An 11,555-nucleotide genomic window follows, 5' to 3' on the forward strand; every position below is an offset into this window, starting at 1 on the left:
TGGGAGCATCCAGACAGGGAGCTAGAGCAGCAGCCCATTTTAAGACACTCAGGGTTACAGGAAAAGTAGTGGCAGAACCTCTCACTGGTTTGGGTCACGCCCCAAAACACGACACTCTGCCTGGTTTCATTATTCCACCCTACCTCCAGTGTGTGACCTGAGCAAAGAGCTGACTCTGCAATACATTATTGCATGACTAGATGAATAGCCCAAGAACATTTTGCAGTTCAGCCCAGGAAATGTTCATTTCCCCTGCTGAGCGGCAGCTGGTTGTATAGATGCTGTGCACTACCAATACCACAAAAGGACGACAGAAGAAGTAGAAATCTTTTTAAGGAACAATCAGGGTCAGCTAGAAGAACATATTCACTTTCCACGGCAGCGTACCTTCAGGTAAGACAGAATTATGCTTTATGTAAATTTGAAGGCGACACCATAGAAGAGGGATATTTACTAATGGTCTCTTATGTATCTAAGGAACTCTGTAGGTACCAACCTCCTGGTATCAGAGTTGACATTTAAGGTTCTTAAAGTTGACAGTATAATGGGTAACAGCCATGAAACTAGAAAATGGAAAGTTTAGGTTAGTCATTATGGAGGTGGAGGGGAGATATCTTGCTGTCAGATCAGGTAGACAGTAGAATAATTTGCCTGGAGAAATAATTAAGCACAACCACCAGAAATCTTTAAGGACATATTGAAACACTCATGGAGTTAGTGTGTAGGACAGTCCAGCACTAGAGCAGAAGGATGAACTGAAGGACCCATCTACCCTGTCATCTGACTGCGTCTGGGTATTGTTTTTTATTTTAGATTTGTATTAAGATTTTACAAACACACCAGGTGCCAGGGTATATTGCTGCCCAACATGGTCCAAAAAACAGCCACCCCACAACATCAATTTCTACGCACATCCCTTTAATACAGAGGAAATGGCACAGAGGAGAAGGGAAGCAAGAAAGTATGGTGTGGAAGGATGATCTTACGGTATAGACACTGACTCAAAAGATCTGATTCCTGGTTTTGGCACAGACTTTCCATGTGACCCTTGTCAAATTGCTTGATCTGTTTATGATTCAGCTTCCCATTTGTGAAAAACTGGGATAATTAATAAATAAAGGCAGGCTTACCTCACGGGGTTGTGAAGATACATGTATTTATGTTTCTGATATGCTTCTCTAATATGGTGATGTAGGTCAGATAGGTACCTGTAATGAGACAGATGCCCCTCCAGAAAGATGAACAAGTGTTTCCAAATATGTTCCCTTGCAACAAACCATCAGTAAGTGTAGCGCACCCCATGGGTAGTGAACTGGTTAAACTATAATGAAAAATAAACATAGTCACTATCTACAACTATATGAAGAATCTCATTAAAATACCAAGGAGGGAAAGGAGTTGTTTTAAGGGAAGTTAAGGCTGAATATCAAGAAAGATTTACCAATTCCTATTAGATGGTGGAATAATCCCTAAAAGGAAGAAGTGGTTGCAATCCCCATTACTGAAAACTTGGCTAGACAGTTCTGGAAAAGACAGGCTGCAATGTACCTCATTGACAGGCACATGAAGTAACTGATTTAACAAGACTTTCATCTCTAATTTCAAGGAAGGCGTCATACAAATAATCATACAAACAACAACAAGGGAAAGGGAGGGGTGAGGAAGTAAGTAGGTGTGGTATTTTAAGGAAGAACGAGAAGGTGGGATTAACAGTCACTGCAAAAGGGTAGGATAATGAATTCCATGTGGAAATTTGCCTTCAACAGAACACAGAAAAGAAATCTGAATGAATAGAAAGGAGGGAAGACCCTGTAGAAAGAACTACTGATAAAGAGCAAATAAGATAAACTTAGAAAAAAAAATTGAATCTGTATGAATTGGCCCATCCAGTCTACATGCATTTTAAAAGCATTCAAGGAATCCTCCAACATACATATTTACCATGGAAAATTAATTTCTAAAAAGTATGGACTGCTTGGGGGAGGTCAGCAGACTGGGGGAAGCAAATGTAGCAGGGGCACAACCAGAAATTTCATAAGAAGGGGGCCCAACGTTCTCCCCACACTGCTCAGCCCAGAGCATTCCCCTTGCTGCTCTCCCACCCCTGTCCTGAGCTCTCTCTCACTTCCTCTGCACCCAGCCCACACTCTCGGCCCTGCACCCACTCCACACACATTCCCCTCCCGCTGCCCCACACCTAGCTTCACACTCTTTCCTTCACATTGCCCTGCACCCAGCTCTGAGCTCTCCCCCTGCACCCAGCCCTGTGGTCTCTCCACTTCCATGCCCAGCCCCAAGCTCTTACCCAGAGAGGCAGTCAGGCTGAATAGCACCATCTCCCCACAAGGGGCAGACAGTTCTGGAAGCCTACTGTCTTTCTGCTTCCCTAGGAAGCACCAAAATCCCAGATCCAACCCCTCCATCCATCTGAGATTTCTCAGTGACCCCTGATCCACTTCTCCACAGAGACTAGGGGTGCCCAGTGCCCATAGGGTGCAGGAAAGACGTCAAAGTTGTGGAAGCCAAGCAGGAGCACGAGCTCACAATGCCCTCAAATTTAGCCTGGCTACCCCGTCATCCCAGCAGGGAAGGGGCTCTGCTATTATGCCTCCCAGTTCTGGTGAGGGGCCAACAGGGGGGAGGAGAGAGAGGGCTGGGCCCTCTAGACACAGGGGCGGCTCCAGGCACCAGCGCAGCAAGCGCGTGCCTGAGGTGGCAAGCTGCGGGGGGTGGCCTGCTGGTTGCTGTGAGGGCAGCAGTCAGGCTGCCTTCGGTGGTGCGCCTGTGGGAGGTCTGCCGGTCCCGCGGCTTTGGTGGCGATTAGGCAGCGGGTAAGCCGAAGGCACGGGACCGGCAGACCACTCGCAGAAACTCCGCTGAATCCAAGTGACCAGCAAACTGCCTGCAGAAACACCACCGAAGGCTGCCTGACTGTCGTGCTTGGGGTGGCAAAAAACATAGACCCGCCCCGTCTAGATATTTCCCCACCCACCATTAAACCACTGGAATATAGTACACATTTTCAAATAAAAGAAAAGTGGAGTGAGCCTAGCAATTATCATCCAGCAAAACACCAACCACCTCAATGGAATTATCAGGCAATCAATGGAAATTAGGTGTATAAGTGCTTATAAAAATCCCATCAGGTGCCTACCTGCATCTTTAGGCACCTAAATACTGTTAAATCTGGTTCTTTGAGACTTAGGAGTCCCACTGACTGTCAATGAGACGCAAGAGAGACTACAGACCTTGATCAGGATTACTACGCCGCTCAGTGTGAAAAATCCATATCCCCAAACGATGTAATTAGGTCGACCTAACCTCTCATGCTTCTCCCATTGACATAGCTACCACCTCTTAGGGAGGAGAATTAACTACGCCAATGGGAGAAGCATCTTCACTTAAGCACTACAGAGGCACACCGGCATTGTTTTAAGTGTAGATCTGCCTTAAGTTACTTTTGAAAATGGGACTTTGACATCTAAAACTCTGTGCTCCTTTTAGCGACACGGTGGAAGTGGCACAGCAGTGCCGCTAAAAGCTGCGTAGTGTAGACATAGCCTAAATCCTAAAAGTGACAGTTGTAATGATTGATCAAGTCAAAGTGTCTTTCAGAGCAGATCCAGGGGATAACCCCTGGGAATCAATGTCTCTGGCCTTGAGAGAGTTTAAACAGCAAAGAGATGGAAAATTTTCCTGTGTCTTTGTTTTATTTTATTTCATTCAGTCTACGTCTACACTACACAATTGTTAGCGACAGGGCTGTTTTTCGGCTCTCCTGCCGACAAAAAACTTCTACCCCCAATGAGCGGCGTTCATATTGTTGCTTCTGCCGACAACACACTGTTCACACTGGTACTTGCCACGGCAAAACTTTTGTTTTTGGGGTGGGGTTGGGGTTAACACCTCTGAAAGACTAAAGTTTTGTCTTTCAATTGCCAGTGTAGACATAGCCTAAGACTATAGGATGAGCTTCCTTGCATGTAGCATTTCCAAGGTGTGACAGGCCATTAACCATTCCTTTGTATTGAGCTGGTCCTTGAAGGTCCACCTGATTTTGACAGTTTTTCTGGACAGGTAGAGGGAATCACTCTTGATTCTTCCCATCTGAGTTCACAAGTTTAAAGCAAACATTTTCAAAAAGCTATAAAGGAAAACTTACATGTTTCCTTATAGCATGGAATACAGACAGTACACGTGAGATGACTGCATGCAGCAATTAACAAGCATTGTATGGACTCTAACCACTACACACATTCTTATGACTGATACCTATTTTGAGCAACTCAATACACACAAGTGAACTGGTCTGGTCTCCAACTAGGAGTTTGTCCATTCTTAGATAATGCCTGCAGCCTTGGCAAGATGCTTGGCAAGAGCTGCCAGCATCACAGAGGCATCACCAGAAGCCATAGAACTTCATTGAAAGAGAAACACACACCAGCCTTCAAGCGGATCCCAGGCAGGCAAGAGGCAGATGGGTGTAATCACGGGTATGCAGAAGCAGGTGCATCTGTGTGTGGGAAGGGTGATGGCTGAGAATAACTAGGGTGGGACTGCCTAGGCATCCGTATGTCTTCACATAGGTCCCCACTATAAGTTAAGGCTTGTCCAGGGCCAGTACTGGCATAAATTATTCAGTATTATCTAAATACACCTCCCTGCTGTGAAACACAGAGAAAACCCACAACCGTGATGGATGCACTGAAGCCATTGTTTGTTTAGATGAGCACATCAAACAAGAGTGTGAAGAGTGTGACTGAGGTGTGAAAACTCCTCACTCACTGTCTCAGCAGGGTGTTAAATTAGCATCCAAGTGAGAATGTCTAAAATAGACCTTTGGCTAAAAGGTCTGTTTTTGACTTGTCAGCAGTAATGCCTGTAACTCAAGGCACATCTACATAGGGGGATAATGCACTCTACAGAACTGTGATTTCTAAAGCACACTAACATTTTGCTCATTAATTGATCTGTAGTCCCCCTGTGCATTTTAACATAGTACCACAGCACTTCATTAAAGAGCACTGGGGAACTTTTAGTGTGCACCAGCATGGTCTACATGCACCAATTAATGCCTAAGATGTTAGTGAGATGTAGAAATCATGCCCCCATATTGCACATTTCTGCACCATAGAGCCAACCCCCACAGGCTCTTAGCATGGTCTAAAAGTGGTTAGCGGAGTTTTTGTAACATCATGTTGAAATGAGTAAGCAATTTGACTGGAAAGATGAGAAATGTGAACTGGGTTTGCTCTCTTTTCACCAGGCGTGTGGTTCATGGCCACTAAAGATTGCAAAACTATTTATATATATTTACATTTATACACATATACACTACAGCAGTGGTCACCAACTGGTCAATCGCGATCTTCGGTGGGGCTGTCGTTAAGACAGGCTCCCTGCCTGTCCGAGCCTCACACCACTCCCGGAAGAGGCCAGCATGGCCTCACTTGGGGGTGAGGGGGAGAGGGCAGGAGTCTCCCTCCATATGCTGCTCCTGCCTGCAAGCACCACCCCCGCACCTCCCATTGGTCAGGAAAGGGAGCTGTGGCCAATGGGAGCTGCAAGGCAAGGCTTGCAGAGAGGGGCAGCATGCAGAGCCATGTGCCACCCGCCCCCCTCCCAGGGGCTGCAGGGGTATATTGGCCTCTTCCAGGAGTGGCGTGGAGCTGGGGCAGGCAGGGAGCCTGCCTTATGTGCAGCCATGTTGCGCAGCCAACTGGTAGCTGCTGGAGGTAAATGCTGCCTGGAGGGAGGCTGCACCCCAACCCCCAGCCCTGACTCCCCTCCCAGAGCCAGCACTGTGTATGCCCTCCTGAATCCCAACACTCTGCCCCAGCCTAGATCCCCCTCCTGCACCCAAATTCCCAGAGCCCCCCCCCCCCCCCCCCCCCGCCCTCCAACCCCCTGCCCCAGGCCGGTGAAAATGAATGAGGGTGGGGAAGAGTGATTGACGGGGGAGGCGATGGAGTGAGTGGGGCAGGGCTTTGGGGAAGGGGCAGAGTGGATCCGAGGTTGCTCTTAAATTCAGATAGTGATCTTGGGCATAAAAAGGTTGGAGACCACTGCACTACAGTATAGAATGCTTGAGAATCACTGATGTGAGAAAGAGTGTGTTGGCAGCAGGGCCAGATGAACAGTGAGCCCGGGGCTATTGGATTTTGTGGGGCCCCTGTATACAAGTTGTTTTCCTGGGAGGGAGTTTGATGCTAGAGTGGGCTGGGGCAGGGAATTGGGGTGCAGAGTCTGGGAGGGAGACTGATGCAGGAGAGGGCTGGGGCAGGGAATTGGGGTGCAGGAGGGGGTGTGAGGTGCAGGCTCTGGCTGGGAGGTGCTTACCAGAGGTGGCTCCCAGCCAGTGGCACAGCAGGGCTCAGGCAGGCTGCCTGCCTGCCATAGCCCCATGCCACTCCCAGAAGTGGCCAGCTGCAGACACATCTCTGTGGCCCCTGGAGTGGAGGGGGACAGCATGTTTCTGTGCGCTGCCTGCGCCCACAAGCGCTTCCCCTGTAGCTCCCATTGGCTGGGAACATGCTAGCAGCTGGCCGCTTCCAGGAGCAGCATGGGGACATGGCATGCAGGCAGCCTGCCTGAGCACCCCGCTGCACCGCAGGACTTTTAGCAGCATGAAGTTGGAGATCACTGCCTTTGATTTATTTTTGTGGGTCCCCTCCTTGACCTGGGGCCTTGGGCTGCAGCACCTAAAGCCCCTGCCTTAATCCGGCCCTGGTTGGCAGGGCAGTATATCATCTGTTACCTGAAACCAAAAAGCAGAATATGTTTTACAGCTATGTTTTTGGAAGCTTGGTAGGCATAAAAATAGAGCAGGGCTGTGGCTGGGACCACAGGAAGTAGACTACAATAAAATGAGCTGGAGAAAAAAATTAAAAAAAGGAAGAGAGATGGTTTGAGAAAGAAGCAGAAGTTGATTTAATGTTTGCTGTATTCTACGAAGGCAATTGTTTGAGTGAGAGGTTGTTACAAACATTTCTAGCCTAGTGCAGTGTTTCTCAGCCTCTTCAAATGAGATCCCTTACTGGGGATCAACATTTTTCAAAATGATCTTACATTTGCAATAAATAGAACAATGATAAGCCTGTAGAATATTTGTGTATGTGTTTCAAGAAACTTACAGAGAATCCCAATTGCAAAGGGTTCAGGGTTTGCAGGGAGAGGGAGATTCTCTTCACTTTAGACTGTAATAATATTTTCAACATCCCATGACCTCTTGGATTGTCTTTCATAACATACATACATACATACCGACTGGTACTACTAATCATAATGAGCTTTCCTGAGGGGGGGGTATGAACCACCAGTTAAGAGGCACTGGCGTGAGTACAGTGTTACCATAAGAGCCAATTTTTCAAAAAAGAGGTGCCTACGTTACATACACAAAATAGGAAGCTATGGAAAGACACAAGGAGGTGACTATGTACACACACATTCCAATTGCATGTGCAATATGGGTAAGTAAGTGTACAACCAGCCGACTGTGTGTCTGCAATTCCACCCAAGACTCAACATGCCCTAGGGCGTGAAAGCCACTGTCTGTCAAACACAGCTGTGCGTGTGGTATGATATTGAAACTTTCCAAAGGAACCCACAAGCAGAGTGGTTAAGCCTATATCATTGAGAGAGGGTCGGCACAGAAGGAAGCCCATAAAGGGGGAGATAAAGTAAAAAGAAAAAAAACACATAAGTTCCCTGTCTCAAAATAGTGAATGTCAAACAACACACCTGGGGATCAAATGCAGCATAGAGATGAGGGGGTAGCTAGCAGATGCTGTTAAACCTCAAGAGTCAGCTTCAGGAACTAGCCGTATTTATAAGTCCTATTGATCAGACATTTGGGACTAGCTGGATAAACTTATCCTATAGATCAGAGTCACATGTGACCTACTGTGTGATGGGCAGATGTCCAAGAAAAACCTCAGCATCATGAGAGCAGGCAGAGCAGAGCAGAGATCACTTTTGCTATGGTGTCAGAAAGGATGATTTGAGTATTACAGCCATTGCTCATCCTGCCAGCCAGGATACTGCAGTGTCTGTCAGAGCTGTGTATCCAAGTAAAAGAATCAGATCAGATGAGAAGGGCCCATCATGATTACCTAGTCTGACCTCTTGCATACAGAGGCCATTGATTTCTCTCAGTAATTTCTACAGCATCCTAATACTTTGTGGCTGAACTAGTAAGGACATGCAGTACACATGCAGTAAGGAAGAATGTATCACATCCCATTAGTAAACTGTTCCAATAATTACTCCCTCTGGTAAAGATTTACAGAGCATTTCCAGTTAGAATTTTTCTAACTTCATGGGTGCTTACTATGCCTTTGCTAGCGTCAGATTTCTTCTCCCTGTTCACCTTTTTAGAGAATGATCAATGCATAGAGACAACTGAATTTAAATCCAGTCACACAGAGGTGGCTGCTGGATGGACTCTGCAGGCTGGCCCATTGATTTAAGTGAGAATGCTACCTGCATTGGCACTGAAAGAGCAGGCTAAGGATGATTTCTGCTTATTGCTAACATTGCCTCACCTACTCCCTGCTCTAGCCTTACAGCTAGCAGCAGTCAGAGAACCCTTCACCGTTAGCCCTTTCCCAGCCCTCTTTCCTGTGCCAAAACCCCAAAGAGGATTTTAAATGTGTAAGAGAACTTTTCATTTCAAATGTTTTGGAGCAAAGCAGGTTTGAACTTTGCACAGGGAGATGCTGTAAAACAAAGCCGCAGCTGCCAGCTAGCACAGAAAATAGCTGATAAATTATTAGAAAATAAGAGATAAACTTCACGCTGCATGGCAGAAATCAATCACCGATAACTTGGCATTACAAGGAAACACCCTCTGTGGGGAAATGAATTCCTAATGATCAATAGTGCAGTTTCTTGTGACTTCTACTGAAGCATTTGAAACCTTCGTCTTTTACTACGTTTGTACAGTGCCTAACACAACGGGGCCTGATCTAAACTGGGGCCTCTGGGCAACACTGCTATACAAATGAACAACAATGAAGCATGCTAAAGTCCAATCTACCTTTTCTTTTTGTTGTCAGAGGATGGTGGGAGCATGATTCAGGGGGTAGCTCCTCTGATCCGGAGATTGGTTTGAAAACCAGTAACATTGCCCCTTCATCGTGGGCTTTCACAGGCCACTCTTTCTGTGTTGTTACTGGGCTTCTGTGTCACGTATTCTTGTTATACAAAATTCCTGTGAGTTTCCTACATTAAAAAAAACATTATTTGCAATCAAACAAAGGAGCCAACCCATTAAAATAACACATGCTTTATGCGAGCAGCATGGGCACCTCACTGGTTTTTATCATCCCCCACAAATAGAACTGTTCATAGAAATCCTTAAATGCTACATCTACCAGTGCTCAGGGTGTCCTACATTTTATGCTGATGAATAGATTTATTTAAGGCATTATTTGTGGAGGCCAACTTTTGATTCACTGTCTCCACAAAGAGAACCTGGCTTGCTCACTTAACTGTATTTTTCAGGTTGCTGGATTTACCTCTCTGATTACTATTTTCCTTTTGTATTTTCTTTTGCAAGGCAATCACTCATCATGACCCAGGAACTCCCTGAGGTGACAACTGAATTTACCTATGATGAAGCAGCTGCAGTTTGTGATCAAGTAAACATCCAGGCATTTGGGAAAGTATTTCTGCCAGCCTTATATGCCCCTGTGTTTGTTCTTGGCCTGGTGGGGAACCTCTTGGTGGTTTTTGCCATCGTGAAGGGCAGCCGACAGAAGAGCATCACAGACATTTTTCTCTTGAACTTGGCTATCTCGGACCTGCTCTTCGTGATCTCTCTTCCTTTCTGGGCTCTCTATGTGATGCGTGGATGGACACTTGGGAACATTCCATGCAAAGTCATCTCCTCGCTTTATTATGTGGGTTTCTTTGGGGGCATGTTTTTCATCACTGTCATAAGCATTGATAGATACCTGGCCATAGTTCGTGCAGCATTTTCTCTGAAAGCCAGAACAGTCAGCCATGGCTGTCTTACCACTTTTGGGGTGTGGGCAGTGGCCATTTTAGTCTCAGTGCCACAATTTGTGTTCACCCAGGAGACAGCAGAACAATGCACCCCTAGGTACCCTGATGATCTTAAGGAAATCTGGCCTATTTTCTGCAATGTAGCAATGAATGTCTTAGGATTCCTTATCCCAGCCTGCATCATAAGCTATTGCTATTTTGGGATCATCAGGACATTGCTCTCCTGCAAAAATCACAAAAAAAAAAGAGCCATCAAACTAATTTTAGTGGTGGTGATTGTGTTTTTCCTCTTTTGGACCCCATACAATGTACTGATTTTTCTGGAAACTGTAAGACACTATAAATTGGTTAACCAATGCCACAAATTTATAGACTATGCAATGCATGTGACTGAAACACTAGCATTCAGTCATTGTTGTCTCAATCCCGTTATCTATGCTTTTGCTGGGGAAAAATTCAGGAAGTACCTTTGTCACTTGTTTCTAAAGTGCTGCTCATTTATATGCCTCTGTGGGCCCTGCCGCCAATACCAGGCTAGCTCTCTACCTACCACTCCAGAAAGCATGCTAAGCAGCAACCAGACCCAGAATACCAGTGACCAGGATGCCTCTGTTCTTCTGTGAAAAGTTTAGTTAGTACACCTTTAGAAATACACCTTCTCCAGGCTTCAGGGGTAGCCATATTAGTCTGTACCAGTAAAAACAATGTGGAGTCCTTGTGGCACCTTAGAGACTAATAAATTTATTTGGGCATAAGCTTTCATGGGATATAACCCACTTTACCAGATGCATGGAGTGGAAAATACAGTAAGCAGGAATACATGTACAGCACATGAAAAGATGGGAGTCAAATATAACATGTGAGCGTACCTGAATGCCAGACATTTCTTTTGCTTGGCATTAATTATTTTTTAAAAGTACAGCTTTAATGGTGACAACTGAACAACACATAAAAACAATATTGCAGCAGAATTAAGAAAAAAAAAAGAGAAAAACAGCACCAGGAAGAAAAGAAGAATTTAAGGACAGATAATTTGATAGAAATGTAGACAATTAAAGTGTGGTTGTGAATATAAATATACCTGTATGCACATACATGCATACTTTTAAGGAAAAATCAATCTCTGTAAAGTCCATGGTCCAGCTGATAGATAGTAATGGGCAATATTTGACCGGGCCGGCTCTGGTTTTTTGCTGCCCCGAGCAAAAAATAAAAAAAAAGGCAGGGCCACCGGAGCAGCAAAGCAGGGGAAAAAAAGAAACGGCATGGCTGGAGCGGCAAAGCAGGGAGGGGAACAACACAAAAACGGCGCAGCTGGAGCAGCAAAGGGGGGGAAAAAACACCAGCAAAGCGGGGGGGGGAGAGAGAAATAATGGCGTGGCCGGCAAAGCAGGGGAAAACCAAAACAAAAAACCCTACAGGGCAGCCAGAGCAGCCAACAACAACAAAAAAAACAAAAAAAATATAGCCGTGCCGCCCTAGGTTTGGGCGGAATGCCACCCCGTAAAATCTGCTGCCCCAAGCACGAGCTTGCTCAGCTGGTGCCT

At 45.9% G+C, this 11,555-nt stretch overlaps 1 protein-coding gene across 1 annotated transcript; it reads left to right on the forward strand.

Moving 5' to 3' along the window:
• The first annotated feature begins 282 nt into the window (after positions 1 to 282).
• Positions 283 to 10,744, forward strand: CX3CR1 (C-X3-C motif chemokine receptor 1). Its single transcript, XM_030549350.1, has 2 exons — positions 283 to 393; positions 9,560 to 10,744. The coding sequence occupies exon 2, from the start codon at positions 9,573 to 9,575 to the stop codon at positions 10,629 to 10,631; it is 1,059 nt and encodes a 352-aa protein (XP_030405210.1). The 5' UTR covers positions 283 to 393; positions 9,560 to 9,572; the 3' UTR covers positions 10,632 to 10,744.
• Positions 10,745 to 11,555: the final 811 nt, after the last annotated feature.

The sequence above is a fragment of the Gopherus evgoodei genome, chromosome 2 (genome assembly GCF_007399415.2).
Source record: "Gopherus evgoodei ecotype Sinaloan lineage chromosome 2, rGopEvg1_v1.p, whole genome shotgun sequence".
Lineage (NCBI taxonomy): Eukaryota > Metazoa > Chordata > Testudines > Testudinidae > Gopherus > Gopherus evgoodei.

What these genes read in the sequence shown, in the direction of transcription:
- CX3CR1 (XM_030549350.1), top strand. Translation starts at nt 9,573, where the DNA reads ATGACCCAGGAACTCCCTGAGGTGACAACTGAATTTACCTATGATGAA.